General features: G+C 38.8%; 1 protein-coding gene across 2 annotated transcripts in view; it reads left to right on the top strand.

Annotated features, from left to right (window-relative positions):
- The window catches only part of p130CAS (Serine_rich_CAS and FAT-like_CAS_C domain-containing protein p130CAS), a 46,889-nt gene that overhangs the window by 4,255 nt on the left and 20,441 nt on the right, over positions 1–22,193 (top strand). Inside the window, exon 1 of one of the 2 annotated variants that reach the window (XM_034333808.2) lies at positions 2,739–5,519. The exons of the other annotated variant lie outside the window; for it this stretch is intronic. Coding sequence (XP_034189699.1) covers positions 5,478–5,519 — 42 coding nt within the window. The 5' untranslated portion in view covers positions 2,739–5,477. Of the gene's footprint in view, positions 1–2,738; positions 5,520–22,193 lie in introns of those variants that run through there. 2 annotated transcript variants of the gene reach the window in all.

Genomic DNA, 22,193 nt, shown 5'->3' with positions numbered 1-22,193 from the left:
TTTCAAAGATATCTCAGGGAGAGACGGGAAGAGATTGCCGGTCTCTCCCTAAGGTTACATCCCAATATATCCCAGTCGCACGGGACACCCTGTACAGTACTGCGATTGTTCTCGCGAACGTTTCGCCGTTTAGTTAGCAACAAGTAGTCAGACAGCCTTGCTTCGTTGCGATTATACGTGAGCGTGCACGACAATAGAAGGTTCGTGAAAGTGAGCGAGCACGAAATCGATTTTCCCCACGAAATTAGCGAACTTTCAGCCCGTTCATCCGACTTTTCTGCCACGATTTCTTCGGAAAGGTCTCAGTCGACTTCTTTTCTCCAGCATCCCTTCGCAAAGTTAGGAAACGCACTCGCGCGGAACTTATATTTTTGCCAGGGTTCGCGGACCGCGAAACGCAGGGAGAAGTTTTAATAAAATTCTTTTTCAAGATTCTTCTTCTCCAACAGAAAGCTTCTTCTATTCGAAGGTATTCGAAGGAACCGCGTTTGTCCAAACTTTCAACAACCTAAAGGCTCCATTTATGCTTCCATGCCTATTCGTTAAGAGTTAACAGGTCATTTATATGTTCTATTTAATATTTCACTTTCACTGGAAAACTAATATTATCAGTTTGAAAAAACGCAACTTTGTGTTTCCAGAAACTGATACGTTAGTGGTAGGTGTTAGCACGCAAGAGAGAGTTTAGAAAGTACGTTTGATTTACGATTGATCTATATTAGTCTATCGATATACGCAGGCTGAAATTAATTTCTCGTTTATATCGGGCAAATTTATAATACGGGCCAACAGGAAATTCGAGATCCTTGAGAATTAAAGCAATTCTGCGGGTGCCCACTCGAAATTGAAATAAAAGTAGCACGTGTCTCGATTAAAACATGCTCGAATTTTAACAAAGGATTTTCATTCAAATTGAATTACCTTTGGAATGTATGTACGTCAATGCGATACAAAGAGTGTAATTTTATCTGTACTGCATAATTGAAATTGTTCGAGGTCTCATGCTTGAGTACAGGTTTATACTCCGAAACGTAATACGAGCAATGATACTTTAAAGACGATTGATTGAACAGGTAACTCTATACTTCAGCAGGTAGTAACACTCTGTCCCAACAGATCATACGATCCTCTTCTTTGAAAGTGTAATCGTAATTGATTGGTCTCGAATAACATGATCATTCGAATGCCTACGCTCTGAAAGAAGTAGTGGGTTTGAAGAAAATTGTGTTTTCTTTTATTAGCATGCTGTAAAAGAATAATGTTGCAATAGAAATTCTGCAATAGGATGAAATGTTATCAAACGTTTGTCGCTTCAATTGATTTCGGCATCTAGAAAGACAAATGCTATCAAGAAGAATAGAACGTAAAGTTTAGCCTGATTGCCTCGTGACGAGTCGTTTTATTTATTGACACTTAACCCCTGCGACAATTTCCTGCGTGCTTCTCAACGTTACGATCTATACTTTTACAAGCGTGTACCGTCTTCTTGATGCGAGCATTGGCGTAGTTTGCGAGTCGTAAATTTCGCGAAACCGTCAAAGTTTGTCCATTAATTTTCTAGCTGAAACATTAACATGATTTTAGTGTCAGCTGCTCGTAATACAGAAATATTTTATTCTGTCATTCTATTGCAGTAATAACATTTATTTTAACCCTTTCACTGTTAAGAGTAATAACCAAAGAGCGTACTAATTCATCATATGTACTTCTACAAGTAGGAATTATAAGTTACGGTCACGTTAAGAAGACACGTGTATCGATAAACTTAAATTATGAGTCATAATCACGAATCAATTCGTACGTGTGAAGAGTGGCAAAATATTTTTTGTTTCGGTGCCGAAGGAATTGCTTATCGGCTGCGTCCACGTACGACCGTGCTCAGAATATTACACCTGTAATAAGAGGAAACCAGGCGAATTATCGGAATCGTGAAGCGTACGTGACTGCGTTCGGCTCTCATTCATGATCATGATTACACGTAAAATTCCGCGGTACCACTTTTATTCTTTCCTTGTGTCCACACTGCTGTCCGTTCGTGCATCATTCATTCATTCACCCACACACGGCATTACGCTTGATGAATGACAAAGGGCAATGGTGATTACAATGATGATATACGAGGAGTAATAGGCAACGTGTAACTTTCTCGAATTCCTTGTTGATTACAGTAATATCCATTTTTTAACCACGTGCAATCTATGTTTGATTGATTTTGTGAGCAAAAAATTGTTTTGCCATTGACGTGGATATCATTTTATTTTAGAATTTGAATGATTTCGGAATTATATATAATGCAAAATTAAATAATCATTGTATTGTACAAATTCATTTCCTGTATTATGAAAGGAATGTTAGAAAGCAATTTCGAATGGAAGCGAGCAACGACAGATGAGATTCTTAGAAAATAGATATCATGTTTATGACTTTTGAAATGAGTAACAAAGTACGAGGTTCTTCGAAAGATAATGAGATATCACAATTATCTTCTCTTTTTTTTTTTTCTTTAGTTTTATATTTCCTCTATCTTGTTATGATTATACGGTTAACTTACGTTTATAGTATATTGAGCTCTTTTAATTACATATAATTTATAACTTTACATTTAATTAAAAGAATAATGTTTTCCATGAAAATATTAAATATAATATCTTCTTTTTTCTCTTATATTTTATTTATTTATTTTTGTCTATAACTTCTTAATAATTCAAGATAATATCAATGATTCCAATTTTTCGATTAATTAATTAATGTCAACACAATCTTTTTGATCATAATTCTGAAGCACCCTATAGATACGAGGTATGAGGAATAAAATGTAGCTGAAAGGGTCAAGGAGAAAGTAAACAGCTATATTTTATCAGACACACCCTGTACAAACGAAACACCGACAAGAAAGTCGTATCGTAAAGTTGTGCAATGAAAGGAAGATGGCTCTAACTATTAAGTCGTGGACATAAAATATTGAAAAATAATGTGTATTACATTGGCTCAGCCACTAAAGCAGGAAAACGATATTTCTTCCTTCGTAGAAGGATATCAGGGCAAGGTATAAAAGATGTGGCAAACGGAAAGAGGTCTATAGGTGCATCTATCAATTTTATTGCACCATTATCGATAAGAACCCCTTGTTCACTTGTATCCGGTGGAAACTTTAAGCCGTGTCACATGAAACGCGTGAAACGAACGATTAGCAGTATTGAAAGATACATTATCTGTCATCGTTGAAGGATATATTGATAGTGATCGTTGTTGACGGACAAGAGTTTTACAACGTAGATAGAAATTGTTATTTTGTAGTCATTTTATAGATTTATCGCTTCTTAGAAACTGTTCAGGCGTGACAGTGTGTGCCCCTTTTCATAAGTGATTCTGCACAAAGAATGGCAGAACGAATTAACTTTCATTCAGAAGACAAAATTGAAAATGAGTGAAAAAATGGCAAATTAAATTCAATTTTTGACCCTTTTCTATGGGATATTTTTGCTTTCTTTGACACTTCTTTGTGTCGTTTCTCGGCAACCTTTATTTTCTGGTCGACTTATTTATTGGTCAATTACTTATTTCTTCCGGGCCAATTATTATATCTATCGTTTTACAAGTCTCGAGCATAGGGTAATAACCTTTATTGACCCTCCAAGGGACAACCACTAAACTGTATCGTGAATGGTTGGTATAGGGCCAATTTCGATCCAAGAATTTCAGACTCTAATCCAAGAAAATCGACGCGAATCCATAAAGAAAATCATCCATGTATCTCCATCCTGTTCTTGGTTGACAAAAGGAGGTTGTTTCCTTTGTGGGAGGATCCTACGACAGAGTCTCTTTAAAGCGAGGCCACTGACCTGTCCATTGTACCATCCCTGCCACCCTCATATAAAATATTTGGACAGAACTTCCGGCCCACGATACGGCTGTTGCCAGAACGATCTTTCGATCTCGACATGCTTTCTTGCCCTCCTTGATCCCAACTCCTGTATCTTCTTCGAAAGTTTCTCGGGGTTGAGAAAAGTTTCTTTGCTCTCTCGATAGTCGTCAATCGTCATGGAACAAGCTCGATTTCAAAGTTTCAATCGAGAAACGAGAACGAGGATGTACTTTGTGCAACACGTTTCGGAAAAGCAGCCGTATAGTCGTGAACGTTCCTGATAACAAAACCTGGCTTATTGTCGAGGATATTGACGTACATAAGATTATTCTCCGTGGGAAGATTTTGGAAGAGAAGCAGCCGATAGCTTTGGCTCCGTTGCCAAGAACTGTTGAAACGCCATGAAAATTCAGGAAGATTTGGAGATTTGTTGTTGGAGAAATATTTCTTGTCTGAGAAAAATTGTAGGCGACGTAGCAATTGAGGTATTACAGTCAATGTAGCGCAATTTTCGTGGTGTAGGAACGAAAGATGGAGGATATCGTAATTTAGAAGATCGAGGACATAGGATAGGATGTAATCCCTGGCGATGTTCCCACGGTCTTCAAGATTCCTTGTGCACGCGAGCATTTCTGTGTACCTCTGGCTGACACGCTACGATTTCAAGGTGTTCAGGACTTGTCAGAGAATACAGGGTGCGTCAGCGATCCTTAAAAAGGATCTCGAAGGACGACGATACCAGACCTACACCATCACAAAACAACAAATACAATACTTTATCCACCTATACACGGCGAAATCAAATTCTTCGATTTTTATGATCCTTTTCTCGCAGTATGCAAATTTCACTCGAAAATTCTCTCTAGTTAAAGGTACAAAAATTTGAATTCTGATAAAATATTCAACCATTCGAATGATGTTTCGATAAAAGCTGACAGCTGTCAGCGCAGGCAGTGGTACAATTGGATTATTTGATGAGCTGCGTTGACACGAAGAAAAAATTTATTTTATATCGTGAATACTGTTTGCAAACTGATAAGAAATCGCGATTTCATCGTATGAAATTTTTACCCAATCAAAATTAATACCCAACATTAGCAAAATATCTAAAATAAATTAAGATAACGATGTACCATTTAAGCGATTAGGGAATCTCTGTGTATCGGATTTTGCTCAATGAAACGTTCACTCAGTTCCGAAGAAACGAACGGTCGTTTCACCCATTTAAGATCCGCTAGATGCAATCTGGTTCGCACGGTCAGGCTCGAAAAGTAGGGGATTTCATTTCGAAGCTGATGCACCCTGCGTATATGGAGCAGGTGCACCTTTACCTGCCGTAGGCGGTCCTACTTTTTCATTCCTCTTCACTTTGCTACCTCGATGCTCTGCCATCGTCTTATCTCTCCTCTTCTTTCGTTTACTCTTACCTCTCCTCGTGAATCCTTCGCCGACGTTCGCCGCGAATTAGTGGCGCATATAAATAGAACGTTTACACACAATGTCTTGAAGTTTCGCGATTATTATACACGGGTGTTGTTGCTTCGGGTAACCCAGATGGGTTGTGCTTTTTCTGCTATCTTTAATTTATCGGAGGGAATAGTTGAATTTCAAGATGCTGTTACTGATACGAAGTGCTGGTCCTTCTTTCGACGAGGTGTGTATAATTTTCAATATTTGAATCCAGGTATACTAAAGTTCGATTAAATGGTCACAGACTTCAAATTTTGTTGAGTCTTTTATCCGGACAGGTAGATGTTTTAGGAATTGCTGGAGCTTATCTTTTTTACACTCACTCTGGGCACTGAGAACGGTGTGAACTTTGGTGCAACAAAAATGCATCCCATCTTTTTAGCGGCTTTGCATCCTGTTGGTACTGGTAGATAAAACCGTACCAGAATCGCATTTATTTTTTGATTTTATACCAACAGCAACAGCGCATTACTCTTGTGGACTATGATAGGGTGAAATAAATTATGGACGTTCGTATACGTAAGTCATATCTCTATCTTAGCCGCGGGTAGTCCTTTCTGTTGTTCTTAGGTCGATGATCCAGACTTTGAAAAACCGATCCAATTTTTTTTCCAAGCTTGACACGTTTATACTGCGTGATTCAACGAACGTCCTCCTCCGGATGCAGATTTCTCCCGCATACACTTTGTTTTTCTCCTACTGTAGATTCTTGCTAATAAAAGGCGGTAAAAAACGAGGGAAACGGCTGGAAATATTAAGATGAAATATTACAAGAATAATTTTCATTTGCAAATGTTAGACGCGGTTTCAATAATCAATAATTCTCATTCAACTAATTGAGTTCGTAGAAAAGAGGTCTCTGATAAACGCTTTCAATAATACCGTGTTTTCAATGGTGAGATAAATCGAGTTCCATGATCACTAGCTTTCCAGGGACTTCAAAGGACACTCTCGACCATGAACTTTGTAACGAGTTAAAACCAGTTTATCGGCCGAAGGATGAAAACGATCAGAAAGTTCGCCTTCCCAAAAAAGTCACAGGAGAGACACATATGGAAGGTTCAATCGAACTTTAATGAGAGCAGCCTCTTTGTAGCCTCAACAGAGTCGAATTCTTTTTGTTTTCCTTCCTTTTTTCTTTTCTACAAACGATTACCCGGTTTCACGTAGTGGCCCTATCTCACAGAGACATTTCAATTTCTCGTCCCTTTAGGTTGGCCCGCAATTCGATACGCTGTGCTGTCCAAGCAGGTCAGGCAACTAGCCAGGATCTCTTATTGCCTCCTTTTTATCCACTTGCTAGAGTATTTGACCGAAAATGTGACGAGAAAATTTGTCTCCTTTTCTTGTATGTTTTTCTGAACCAGTTTTTATCATTTTTATGTCGGTATAAAATGAAAGAATCAAAGTATGTGTATCTGAAAAGAAAAGCATAGGTCATTCAGGATTTTATTTTAGAATAATTTATCAATTAGTAATATTAGTCAATTTGCGAATAATCAGTTCTAATTTGTAGACTTTTGCTGCATAAATAACTTTACGGACGTAACAATGTTAAATTCTTGCAAAAAGGGTCAATGATCTATCATTTTTTTTACCTCGATTTCTTTTTTTATAATGTACATAGCAAAGTCAGCGATAAAGCTGTTACAATAGATTTGATACTGTCGCGGGATACGCACATCGACGATAAGATTAGATAATCGGAAAAGAAACATTTATTCAGCCTCGAATCGATACTACGAAAAGTTTATAAGCTTGATATAGATACGAACAGGGATCTCAAGTGTGTTCGATATCAGTCTGACGTGGAACCGTCTCCGTTTGATGTAACGTGTATTTTTAATAAGAGTAAGCAAATTTCTTTCAACGATAAGCGATTCGAAGTACTGTTATCGATCTTATTCCTATCCTTTTTCCATTTCGAGTACCGTTGAAAGATTATAAGAACCAAAATGTGCGACCATCAAAGTATTAAAATTCAATTATGAAAGTGTTAATTAGAGCTCATCCTAAACCGCAATTATACCTCCCCGTCTTCAACCGCGAGGGTAAGGGAGGTCAATCGTTGGAGTTTCAGTACCAGAGTCTGTAACTATTTAACCCCGTAGCGTGTCCGCGCTTAGTTCCCCGTATCCTCATGTATTTTTTTCTCTCACTGCCTCTGTGCCCCGTGTTTTCGTTCTTTTGATGTTTACCACCGTCCCGCTCCGACAACCGTCACCCCTTTTCGGCGCGCGTACACAGTGTAAAGAACAAACAGACAGACAGGGGTAGACGAGAGGGACGATAATGCGGTGTATCCACAAAAGTTATCCGCACGTGGAAAAGTCGGGTCGAGGGAAAAACGATGCTACCGTGAAGAAGGTCTGTGACGGTGACGCACAGGGCCGTGATAAACTGGCTTCCTCGACAGTCCTCTGTGACACGGAAAGCGGTAACAAAAGGGCACACCGTGAGATAGAGAGAAACGTGAAACGAAGGGAAGAATTCGCGAGTAAAGGTTGTAGAAGGAACGAGGCCGCAAACACTCGGTGCTCGAAACACGTCACTTCAAGTCCTCGTGGTAAAGTGCAGTTAGCCTCGATGGACTTGCCGGATCGCTGAAATACTTGGACCACCTTCGGGGGTGAGTGGTGTGCTTGAAAACGTTCCTGGTGTCCTCGTTTTGGAATTAGCTACACTGCCACGGTCAGCAGGTAGAAAGAAAATTAAACCAACTCAGAATTCCACCCTTCTAGGTGGCCCTTGTATGAACGCAGGAAAGTTTGCCGTAGCTTCGACCAATTTACAGTTGCTAATTTAATTCTGTGGATACCTACTTTTTAAAATGTATGAAGGTAAACGTAAAAATAAGCCCCATGGAATTCGATGAGAGAAGCAACCATACGAATGGGCACTGTTTACACGTGAATTCCTTGAGCTTCTGCTTTCCCTTTTACGATGTTTCAAAATCTGTAGGGTGGTTGTGACCCTCCGCCCCTTTGGCATGACTGTCCCTCGTCTGCGAAAGATTAGGTTCTTTCGAGGGTGAGGCGCACAGTTCGCTGATGGGTTCCATGTTGGCCCCTTCTGCCGGCATACGAACCGGGAAATATTGCCTCCCTTACCGGATCCCCCATCGACTCCACGGGAAAATATCATTTCCCTTCGCTGCAATCTTGTCTGCCTTCAAAATATCCGACGTGCTGTCATCATTTAGTTTCCATTCACATTAACGAAACGAATATTTCAAGGAAAATGTGGCTTTAGCCTTTATACGGCGGTTTGATATTGACTACCTGCTTTTATTTACGTGACATCTCGTTAAGTGTTATTTTTTGGAATTAGAATAGCTACTTTTTCCTTTAAAAGATTATGTATTGTGCGAGATGCTTTAATAGGAAAAGAACCATTGATACCATTATTGATAATTGAAGTGACTCGTTGAAAAATTCAATGATTATTTAATTCTAGTTAAATAAAAAACAAAATATATACGATAAGAGGTAAAACAGAACAAAGAAAATGGAAGGGGTGGATTAACTGGCGCGTATTCGTCCCGACTGTTCGTGTCTGTTGACTCGAAGTGTACCGAACAGCCGTTTCATGCCGTAGAAAAAGCGAACACGAAATGACTGCTATCGATTTTACGACTGACGGATTAGTTCCTCTACTTTTCCTCCTTTTTTTTCGTCCCCGTGTCGTTAGCTTGTTCTATTGTGACGGTGGTTAAAGAGGTAGCAAGAATCAAGGAAGAAGCGTATCGTTTCTAAGCAGGGATTACCAACGGGAAGAGGAGGAGGTGGAGGCGGTGTGGAAAGAGAAAAGAGGGCTGTTTTAAACACCGTCGTTAGGAACAAACTTATCGATCCCAACGCTTGAGCCACGAATCTGCGTGTATCCAGTTCGCTTCGGAAAAAGCTTTTTTCGCGTCTCTGGCGAAAGATATTTTTACCGCGTGCATCGAATTTCTCGCGTGAAAAGGAAAGTTTCACGGACAGGGTTGAGGGAAACTGGCAGAGGTGAACGACACCTGGTATTCTGAATGGCGAACGGTTCCAAGTTACACGTGTTCTCGTATCAATTCTAATGTTCAATCGACTAAGAGAAGAAGGATCTAGAGAAATTACGAGCTTGAATGCGATAACCATAGGTCTTACAAGATGCTCTCAAAGTTCGAGCAGCTAGTTTGAACAAGTCGTAAAATCTTAAAAAGTCTTTCACCGAGTTACGAGTTACCTCGGCTGGTGGACGTTAAACCAGCAATCCCTTTTCCTCTGCCGATGCACGAAAGTATTTATTGCCTTTCGCATAAGCAGCGTGCTTGCTACTTTTCAAGGTGTAACCTGGATACTGGATCTTGCTCTCACCAGAGCAGTTGGTTATTCTTGTTTATGAGCGAAGGAAATCTCGGGGAACGCGAAATCCTTTACGATGATTATATTTCGGATGATAAACGTTTATGTTATTGTTTCTTTGATTTATCCTTTTCTGTTGAATTGGAAAAGAGTCGAAGAATTCTTTTACTATTGAAGTGGAATGTAGAAGGTACTTCACAGAGAGAGGGTGTGTTAGTGTAAAAAAAGTCAAGCCCTCGATTATTCTCCCTTACGGGGGAAACGGATTCTATCGAATTACCCACTGGTACCCTTCGATTTCACGAGTCATCGGTCTCCTCGCCGGAAGCAAGAGGGTTCGGTTAACCGGAAGTCCTATCCAGGGAGATCCGGTTCGTCGCGCGGCAGGTACCTGTTTCTCTGTTAGCAGAAATGCCTGTGGTTCACTTCATTTTAGCACCGGTGACACCGCGAAATTCCCAATAATGGTATTAATTCCATATCGGCCGCAATCAAAAACCACTAGGTTTCTCATGTGAACGGGGCTTGTTTACGCTTTGTTACACCATCGAGGATGTAATTATGCAATACCGTTACCCGTTCCACCGAACCAAGTGCGAAACGATTAATAATACTGTCCAATAACTAATTTATGTTTCAATACCTTCTATGTACAATTTCGTACGCTAATTACGAATCCGAAAATTTTATCACTATCAAGTTTTGAGAAACTTCAATTCAAATATTCAACCACCTAATTGTAAATCCTACAAATGAAAAGAAGTGTCTCGTCTTTCTTGCTCACTTATCTGTAACACCCTATCTTAAATTAAGAAGAAGAAAAAAGTACAACCCCCTGGTTCGATTCCCACGAACATTTGGTTGTAAAAAAAGAAAAGAAAAAAGAGAAAGGGGAGTCACAGCAAGTGCATGAATGAAACCCAGTGGCAGCCCCTTGTGTTTACACACGATTATGGTCCTTCTTGAAAATCAGAAGGAAATAGTGAGAAATGAAATTCTGGTCGGTAACTTTGCTTTGATATCGGAGATGTCTAGACCAAAGACACATTAGCCCGATTGTAAAGTTACCTACTGGAAACCATGGTGCTCCACTTTACGCAGCTACTGTATATAAGAAAAGGGCCGAAGTACCGTGACAGAAATCCGAACAAACTGCTCGTTTGTTTTCAGTTTCGAGTATGTAGGTCCGAGAGATCCTATGGAAAAAACTATTTTTCGTGGTTCGTTGAGCAACCGCGAGACAGGTTCAAGGAAAGCTCGTATACGACCTGTGTGTTCCTCGGGAAGTGTTCAAGGGTCCACTTCTGAGTATTCTTTCATCTCTCTGTGCATTCTACGTCTTTATTACGGACACTCGTGTTTGACGTAAGATAAATAAATGACTAAAGGGCAATGAAAGCCACTTTTACTTTGGATTTGAGGCTAGGGTACCAACAAATTATATGATAATCCTCCTCGACGTTAATGCTTCGTGATTATGACTTCATTTAAAATTTCTCTTTGGACGGAGATCCTCGGTTATAATATTCTGTTGGTGCAATAGGGATTTCTAAATAAGTTTCTTCCAGTTTATATGCTTATATTGATTCCAAGCAGATACCATCGGCCTTCTATTTTGCTGCACATCTTCTTTCCTTTCATCGTTGTTTTTCTCTTGTTCCCTTCTGATGCATTCCTCGTTGTAACATAATACGTTGGTACGTGTATCAAGTATGCTGTCAGAATGCAACCTTTTAACGTTAAGTAAGTGCTCGAAAATAGAAAAATTCCAATGCATACACTTGTTTCATTTAGACGTCTTAACCCGCAATGTATCTAGTTTCAGTGTAATTAATCCTTTAAATGCGTATAAAGTGGAATATTGAGCACTTTTTAACGATGATTTATTATTTCAACAATAAAGGTAGACAAACGTACAATTCTCCTCGCGAGCAAATAAAGGGGTGGAACCCTCGACGGCGATTAGATTTATAAATCACTATCCAGGATCGATCGTAGAGCTCCGCTAACGCTTTGCAAATTGATATTATCCAAATCACGCGCAGACCATTGATATTTGATAATGGTCTGTGATTTTCACGGCGAAATGACGGTGCCCCTACAGGGTGGCCATTGTTGCAGTTCGTTGCAGTCTACATCCTACCCGTGTATTACTGTACTCGAGAAGGATTCATATGCATTTTAACGACTGACGCAATGTTTATGCAGACGAACGTTTGCCCGAATAATTCGAGGGAGCACGAAGGTTGCATAATGCGAATAAATAAAACCAGGAACACTGTATTGATTCTTGTTCTGTTTTGTTCTGATTTATTGATAAGAAAAATTATCTCGATAAAATAGAAAGGAGGACAAAAAATTGCATAGTTAAATTAAATATTGCAATAGCAAAAGGATTCATGGCATAAAACTGATCTTGATTTCTGGACCATCGTTTGACTTGAATACAAATACTTAAATTTCCATGAAGTTAACCGCGTGACAATTACCACCCACTCATGAACCAGTGATTCTTGAGGAATCGTAGGTGCGCGACTCGTCGTTGACGAAAGTGTCCAGTTTCATCGCGTGACTAAGGCGAGGCCTTAGAAAAATTCGCAGGCCCATTGTCCTTGGTCCTCTCGGGTATTATATCTTGGCATTCTTTTTCCTTTCCTCCGAGTCATCGTCTTCTCACGCCCAGAGTAGTCCAGCATGGGTCACTGAAGAGAATCGTCTTCGTCGTACACAACAATGCAAGTAACACGAGACGCACGTAGGTGGCCTTAGACGTGGTCCCGCAGAAGTCCTCAGGGCGGTTCCTTAAACATACGGAAACCGTCTACAAAGAATAAGAACGAATCGAACAGAATCACTGGGAGATTACTTTCTTCCAAAGAATTAATGTAACTAGGAAGAAGTTAGGGTGGGCCTGCCCCCCTCAGAAGGGTAGATTGGCTCTTCTACCATTTTAAAACTCTACAACTTAAAAATTTCAGAAATTAAGTAGCAGCAAGCAGTACTATTATTTTATTAATAATATTACAAATTTCACACTTGCTCATATTAAGTTTCTCTTATTAAATATGCAAAAGCCAAAAACACCTGCCTGCTGGGCACATCCAGCAATAACAGGACCCTAATACCTAAATGTTGTCCTAAATCCAAGGACAGAAATGGCGGCAGATTGAAAGTGAAGCGTAGCCATCGAGTGAACGCAACATTTGGGCTGCACGTGGCACCGGTTGCAAAAACCCCAGGGAACTTTATCCATTCACGTTGGCCACTGTACCACGATGCTGTATATTAAATGCAGCAGGAACAGCTTTCTCCGCATTATTCTTCGTCTACCTCTTCGAAATTCCTTGCAACACGTGACACGACTGTCCCCAGAATTTTCCTGCAATTCCCATTTTCTTTTTCCCAGTCTCCTGGGATGCAGCAACATCTGGCATCAATTTAGAGGAAAGCTTGTTACAAGATGAAGGAGGATGACGTCATGATTTTAGCATTCTAGAAATGTTTATTTTTTATCTTCGCTTGTTTTAGTTAGCACAAATTATATGAGTATGTAAAGGCAAGTTTAACTGTTGCACAGAGAAGAAAACGTAGATTGAGATGACGGATGAAAATAATTTCAGTGAAGTGTCATTTGTTGGTGTTTGTCGGCGGATGCGTGTTCAGTGTCTCTCTTTCTGGTGTTGATCGGTCGTGAGGAAAAGGACCGAGACTTCTGCAAATTGATTCGGGCCACAGAAACTGGTCTCGTAAACTGGAGTCAACGTTTCAGCGACCGGATGCTCTTAATGATCGGCAATTTCAGTATGCGTTACTTGAGAGCAAGTTTCATGGGACGCGTGTGCCTTCTCTTCTCTCGTCGGTGTCTTAAAGCCTCACGAGATCGTGCTGAATATTTTTCTTCCCTCGATTAAATCCCTCGAATTTGTATGGTAATTAGGTGATACGGCTCGTAATTAAGAGGAAAAATTAATGGTCCGCTGGATTGAATAAGAGGGGGCCGAAAACGTTCCGCTTGACGTTAATTAATAGTTCTGTAAGAGGTCTTAATGACTGTGCAGGAGAGCGTCATTTTTTTTCTGTATGATTTAAAAAATTTTCATAATTATGCACTTTCTCTCTGCACCTATATCCTTCCCTCCAAAGAAGGATATCCATGAATGCTCTCTGGTAATCCATTTTAGTAAAACTTGTTATTGGAAAAATCTGTACTTTGAATTAGGATATTTTTTAATATTTTAGAATATTCTTTTTTATATTTAAAACAAGATTATTCATGGAGATTATTCGCGTAAAGTAGAGTATTGTAAAACATATTTAATACAGATTGATAATCAGAATTCCCCAAAACTGTACAAAGGGTCCAAATCTTCCCCTAAACGTTTGTCATGGTAAACCTTGGAAATATACATATTTGTCAGCTATTGAATCTATTAAACATTTCATTGAACGGTGGTGAAAGATCAGCGTTTTCCCTTTTCTTGTTCCTTGTTCTGGTGCACCCTCGTTTAAAAAGTGAGCACGAAATGGTACTCTTGGCCGTGAGGATCTCGGGGTCTTTTATTATACTCGGGAACGAGGGGACAGGACGCGAAAGGACTCCCGATTATCCATTCGTCCTGAAAGCCTTCACGTTCTCGACAACCCTTTTCCATTTCACAAGGGTCCTTACAAGATGCGTGTATGATCCTGCACCTCGATGCATCTTTATAGGATATTATTGGTCAATTCATGCAAAGCAGTGGAAATCGATTAATTGAATTGTGAATTAATTGAAAATGGCTTTTTCTTTCTTTATTTCATTTTAAATATTACAAGTCGTTAACAACTAACTTGTACGGGTTTTTTCGTTTTTACATACATTCAAAAACTAATACCTTCTTTCTTACAAATTTCTTCTTTTGGGATTAAAAAATAAAAATTTTAATTTTTAATTCCTTTTTATTCGCATACACGAATAATACAATGAATTACTGCATCTTCACGCAGAATAATTCTTAGCTTACAAAAGAGTCGTTATTATGTTGTTGCACAAGCTTCGAGTTCATTCACTCAATGGACTTAATAAAGTACTCTTTAAATCCGACTTTGTATTGTAGTACGATGCGTTCGCAATGAAAGTGGAACATTATTGTCTGCGTAAAAGGAACTGCTGCCACCTATTCTCGTTCTCTAGCATATAAATTCTCGTTTATAACGTCGACGAGATAGTACGACGGTATAATTACGGTTAATGACAGTGCATTAACACCCGGTGCACTGCGATCATACGGAGATACTTTGTAAAAAGTGGAATATTCCAAATTGAACCACTTATGGAGTCAATTCAGAACTGGGTTGCTCGTAACGGCGACGAACCTGCATAAATTGGCCTCTTTTATCCGACACTCTCCTATCTATATCAAAGACCTCTTTGTAGGTAGGAGTTTTCGATCAGAAATAGTTAAAGGGTTGACTTTATTGGTTTATTCGACATTTGCAATTCCGTCATTTGATTATCTCTGTTTTTTTTTTTATGTGATGATATTTGCAGGATACATTCATAATTTGCATTAGTTTATTTTAACATTCTATGCTTGCTAAAATAAATGATCAACTATATATTTTTCGAGGTACTTGTACTTCCAATTCACAATGATTGGTTAAAATGCGATACTACTGTGGCATGTTTCCAGATCGAAAATTTAAATTCAATGGGAGATTTTTCGTAGTAGGTATTTGTAAACATAGCTCTTTCACAGAAAACAATATGATTTAAAATTCAGGTTACATCATTGTGGAATATCATTAGAATATCATTAGATTAACATTAAATATTTAAGTAGTCCTTTGAAACAGAATTTCAATCGAAAGACTCAGCTTTGACAGAAATGTTTTAACAGAAAATTTACAGTTTCCAATTTAATTTATCAATTTCTACGATAATTAATTGCAAACGATGATTAATTACAATTCCGATCAATTTGTCACACATTCGTGCGTTATTACCCGCGAATGTTAGTGGATGATCGTAAAATAACCATAATTATTGTAGTAACGATCAATGAAAGCGTGAAGTCATTCGTAGCAAGCAATTCCGACATGGGTCTGGTAGCAGCAATAATTTAATGTCATGATATCGTCGCGTTCGTGTGACGAGGGTGATAATTTCAATATCGATGCACCCTGAACTCTGTAAACCGTGTTTAGGAAACGTAACGCCTCGATCTAATCGCAGCATATTCAATTACACAGCTTGACTTGCTTCGTTCTCACCACCTTGATATATCAACTTAATCAATTTATCTTGAGAAATTCAGAGACCCCAATATATACGTTGCTTCTTTGATATGCAATCTAAGCTCGGAGGAAATTGAAGCGAAAGGTCGCTATAATTAAATTGTCCATCAAATATTAATAAAATAAATTCGATTGTAATACAAAAGTAATTCTTTATGATTACATATATGAGCTTTCCATAAAAACATATTCTCACCAGCTTCATGATCGCATCAAGAAGAAAATGTATTTTCTTAATAAGCTCGTTCAGAGAAGTTGCTGATGCATCCACGAGCATAAGGCGTGAAGGTATTATTACAGGGTCGATGGTTCACCCTCACGATGTCATAAATTCAAATTAAGCGACGATTTATGTGTACCGTAGTCAGCCGTAAGGGTATTGATTCGAGCTTTGACGTCTCGTTCGAACAGACTATAGCGAGGCTTTAATTATTCTCTGTTATTGGGAATAATGGAACCATTCTCCTATTATTAGTCGAAATTGATCGAATATTCCTTTCTTTTATTTTAAACACGAAATTCATTGATTTAATCATTGATTTTGTTAAACACGTATTGATTTTTGGTGAATGGAGAATTGTTTACAAGTTTTATTCTGATTAATTAATAATAAAAAGGATTTTTTAAAAAGTAAAGAACAGAAAGGAATGTAACGTTGCATAATATGCATTCGAAGATTGAATCGATGAACTAAGAATAACAGGAAAGAGCTATCGAAATCGTTCTTTATTTATGAGTGCACACGAAAAAGTGGTAATGCTATAAAATATACCCTTTTAAGATAAGAAGGTACCATCGTATAAATCACACATTTCAAGAATTTTCTAGGGTGAATGAACGATTAACAAAGGGGTATCTAATATAACTCCTGTCAGAAATGGGTATGTGGGTTAAAGGGTAAAACAGTGATAAATGCATCGGATTGATAAATACAGATATTTTATTATTCATTGCAGTAATAATGATAATATCATGAGTTAAAATGCCAAAACGAGTATAATCCTTCAAATTTTTATTCAAACTTTTTGTCTCCAAATGTATTTACAATGGAGCTCGACGATAACAAAGCACAAATCACAGTGCTGTAATCGATTAATTGGCTTTACGTGTCATCGACACGTTCGATTGGCGTTCGTTTCGCCCACGATACGGGTTTACAGCGTGCTCAATCACTAAAAAAAAAGAAAAAAAAAAACAGAAAAATTCGCTAAATCCTCTTTCGGAGACTTTGCGAGTGATTAGTTAAATCCTATTATTCGTGGCTCTCTGTGCCGACACGTTAACCCCGATATTACCTACATACGAAATAACATTTACACGGTAGACGGAGTATGAAGAGTGACTTACAAGCCCACTTATAATTGGATTACCGACTTACTGACACTCGTTCGTACTCTTCTGCAGAAGTTCATGAGAGAGTCCACTTGAAGCTATCGCGGTAACGGGACTCCGCTCGACGATGAGGATACGGAGAAGAAAACGCACGAAGGGTATCTATGTAGTACGAACATAAAAGTAACAATTACTTAAAATAATTACAATTGTAATAGCATTCAAATCTTTCGAGAGATTTGAGATTCATGAATGAGAATTGAAAAAAAAAGATTTACAACTATTTTTAAAAAGTGCCCCAAGGGGATAATTAGGGAAACCTCTCCGGGCTTAATTTCTAATCAGACTCCTATCCGAGCCTCTCATCGGCGGAAGAGTGTAATTAGAAGGGGGTCGTTAATTACGGGGGAGGCTGATCGTTCGGAAGACTCGCGATGACAACGAAAGCGGCGTCAGGAGAGACGAAGATGAAGGGTGCTTTAACTTCTAAAAGGCACGTGTCGCAAAGCGATTTTAACCCTCCGCATTTAAACACGCCTCGACGAACCTGTATCGATATAAGGCTACTTATTACGACACGGTTACGTAGGTTTTGTGGTTACACGACACAACGTGGACTGCTTTGTCCTCTCTTCAGCGTTCAGTTCACCTTTGTCGACGCGTGCGTGATCCAGAAGAAGATTAAAAGCGAAGACTTTTACGAGCTCACGCTTGGCTACCATCGAAACCGCGTATCGCTTCCCCATGGATTCTCTGGGATGAGAAATCGTTTCAGAATCCCCTCAATCATATGTATACATGTGGGGTTCAATCTAAAGGGATTCTGAAGTTCCTTCTTTCCATACTGATACGTTATTTCTAAGGTAATCGCATAATGATCTAGAAAATAAGAATCTTTTTTTTTATTTAAGGCACATAAATTTAGAATCTACTCTTTATTTTTAATTCAAAAATTTCAAAAAATCTCACTTGCATTCCTTTAGTTCTAATATATTTTACAATTAATAGTTGATAAACTTTACTGGTAGTATAATATTGTTAGTAGTTGATCAATTTTATTATTATAGCTCGTTTACGCCTTTTAATTTGACTAGAAAGATAAAAATAGTACGTGGTCCTAATTCAATGTCCAGGGGGGGTTGTAGTGTCGCACGTGGGCAGGAAGGGTGTGTACTTTGTAGGCTGAGGCCGTGCACAGGAGGAAATTGTGCCTATTATGGCGAGAGGGAGAGGGTGAAAATAACGCATGTTCGACTCGTTGAACGAGTTTCTTCGTCAACATGCTGAACGACACGGCATTGTGCATCGAATAGCAACCCTAAATCCGGCACGTGTGCCCTCTCGATCAAACACGATGGCTTCGAAAACTGACTCACAGCGTTTGCTATAAAAGAGCCAGCTCGAGCAGCGGGGGGGCAAGAAGTGTTTTGCATACGAAATAAACCGAGCGGAGGCGCGCACGGTAAAATATTCGTCGCGTAATATCCAACGTGTAATCCGTTTGCTTATCGCGCACCACCCTCGTGCTGGCTGCCTTATCGCAAGCGGACCGCGCCGACGATGCGCTTTTAGGCGAGCGCGTGAAATAATTGGCTTAAAGCCTGTGGTACTTGCTCCGAGCCTGTTGTTCGCTTAACGTCTGACGGTTTTTACCATCCTCCTTGATTTATTACAATGTGGTATTAAGATAATATTGTAACATGATACAGATACTGTTTATACAATATTATAACAATTTCATGAATGCAAAATAATTCCCTCTTAAATTAAAATCTTTTAAAGTCATTCAAGAAGTGAAGAATAACCCATATAGGAAAGAACATGAAGCAGAGTATCCCATGATTTACCATATAAAGCTCACCGAACAAATAACTCGAGGCAGGCTTGTTTAGTCTGCTTTTAGCCCAGTTTCCGTCTCTTATTTATAGTTCACGATTCTCGTGAAGTCTCAGAATTTATTTATCCGCGGAAAAGAAATCATAACTGCTCGTGAGGCGTTTGCATACAGGAAGTACCGCTAAATAATTTTGAATTTACTTTATTTTTTGAGAAAAATAGAATCTCTCGAATCGAAGCCTCTGGATTAAATTTTAAGGCACAGGGGGTGAAAGAATAAGAAGACTATGACAATTTAATGCGGATCACCCTGTATATTACAGATCGCCTGGAGACTTAGCGAATCACCTTCTGCTTCGCGCATATCCAGCTCACATAAATATTTGTTTAGAACGCGATCAGAATGTAGATCGATTCGAAAATATAGTCCCTTTGGTCGGGTTGGAATTTCACTGGGTGCCTCTTGGCAGATATTAAATTCCACTAGCATTGGGATATGTATAGGTATAGTTTGCGCCACCTCGATCGGATGCCTGATAGGTTATATAGCGCGTCTCGTTATTGGAATCATTCATTTTATTGCTGGCTGTAGGATACTTAGGAATGATTAAAAATATTTAAAAGGCAGAGGTATTTTTCAGCCAGAGTACCATGTGAACTTTTATTTGAATAGTTCATACAGTTTATAATATTCGTATTTTAATAATTATTAAGAATCATTTTAGTCAAATCAGTTCTACTATTTGTGTAGTACGAAACTCTATTATTTATATTAGGAAGAAAATGTTAATTTATAAAGTGTTTCTTATCAATAGTGGAACACTGTATACGTAACCACCTGGTTGTTACAGTACATTACAAATATTAGCGTCTACTTATCTGTACCTAGTTGTCTCATTTATTCCTGTAACTAATGTACTGACTCGCATTTATCAGTTACATATTAACATAGTAGTTCTGCAACCTCACTGCCATTCTACTATTTTATATCTGTTATAAATGTGTAACAGAACGATACGATAGTTGATAATAATATTTAAAAATGATTAAAAGCAATTTAGTAGTTTCTCCATATTTCTCTTCTAAAATGAAACTAAAATTTGCTGGCTTTTTATTTCGTTCTTCCAATTTCATTTCAGCGTTTAATTAAATTCCCTCGGGCTACGCTCGCAATTTAAACATTCTTCGATACAAGCAAATACAGTTAAAATACAGTCCATATTTAAATTCAAACGAATGATAGAGGAATAAAAATTTCTCCTTCTGACAAAAAAAAAACATACCTTCAACCCACCAATTTTGGCAATAAAGAAATTTATTTCCTTCAAAGCTCCAAAATAGCTTTCAACTTTCAGCTTTCAACAAGAACTGACAAAGTGTATTCGGTATTATTCACCAATTTATTTCCCTTGACACGGCACCACCCGCGTAGCAGTAGGAAATAATTTCATTCTCGGCCGTGTACAATGCTGAATGCCCATGGGCCCTCTAATGGGAATGTTGGAGAAAACGGTCTCGTGTTTGGAATAACACGCCGCGACGCATAAGCTTGTAGATAATAATACAAGGAAACGGTGTGGCGTATGCGCTGTACAATGAGATACGAGGGCCACGAATGGATTCTGCCGCGGACTGGTATCAAAATGTTTGTGCAGGTGCATCCGCGCTTGCACAGGTATGCAGTCGGCCCTGCAACCCTCGCGTACACGCAACAAAGGATACATTATGAAGACACAATGATGCTGCATAGAAGTATGCTCAGTGTGCAACCGTGGCCAGCAATGCGAATTTTAATCGAATTAAGCCGACCGATCACCGCCGCTTCATGAGTTGCCAAAATTATTTTGGGGGTAATGTTCAACCAACGTTGAAACACGCGTTGCTAATGGAACCCGCGAACTATGCCTTCTGCGGCTTCGCGAGTATTTTGAAGTTAATTTGCTTATACTCCCATGAAATGGTCTTCATTATTATTCAAATAAACATTTACAGTAAATTCTTAATACTTTATTTGTCGTTCAGATGAAATGGATAAATAATATTGCTTTAAAGCTGAATTTCATTTTAAACTGTAGTAGTTAACTAACTAGAAAGATTACATCAAACGATTACCGCCTTCATGCAAGTTATCAACCGCATCAGCACCTTTCTTCCCATATTTCCATTCTAAGGTAACAGAGCCATAGGTGATCTCAATTAACCTTCATCTTTATTTCATTTTTATAGTAGAATTTATTCAACGGTGTGCTTATTAAAAGCTCGCGTGCCATTAATTAGCATAATTTAATCCGTGCCGGTGCAATTTCGTACTCGAGCAGCAATGTAGGTCGTCGCAGCGTCTAATTGAGAAGGCTAGTCGCATAATTACTCGTATAGCAGAGGTACGTAAGGTACGAGCGCCACGACGACGCCATAAGATGACCTGCTTCGAATCGCTTTAACCATAGAACCGTAGCTTCGAAACCTGTCAGTTCGAAAGGTCGTCAGTACCTGTTCGACTGGCCTGACGTTTGTACCTTTTATGGAGCTAAACTGCATTCTTCAACGACTTACCATCCGATTCACCGGTTCGATCCTTCTCAAAATATTACGGGTTCGATGGATCTTCGCGTGATCCATATTTATAATCATTTAGGTACAATTGTAGACTCTTTACTTATTGTATTCTACTCATTGCATATACTTGGAAATTGGTATTGCAAATAGAGCTCTTAGCTTTCTTGCAAAAGATTTTTGGGAGATTTCAACTGGTTGGAATTATTTTGTAGAAACATGAGAGTAAGATCATCCAGTCAAAATCACGAGATGACATCATTGTTTGCCCCGAAAAATATATGGCGAAGAAACTGTTGTCATCTGGGCAAGGCACTTTAATTGAAATCACTTGAAAGCGAGTGAAACAAAACGCGGTTTCTTGGTAAACGAGTCACGTTCATTGTGACCTACGCTTCGTCTGAAACGTCGCCATATCTCTTAAGAACGTTTTGCTTCCCGAAATAGCAACGCGAGCTGCAGAAGCGGCTAGGATTTGATAGGATTCAATTGATTGGAAGGACACGTTCATTTATCCATTG

Source organism: Osmia lignaria, chromosome 9 (genome assembly GCF_051020975.1).
Source record: "Osmia lignaria lignaria isolate PbOS001 chromosome 9, iyOsmLign1, whole genome shotgun sequence".
Taxonomy (NCBI): domain Eukaryota; kingdom Metazoa; phylum Arthropoda; class Insecta; order Hymenoptera; family Megachilidae; genus Osmia; species Osmia lignaria.
Note: the sequence above shows the minus strand (reverse complement) of the source record. Positions and strands in the feature narration are given on the sequence as shown.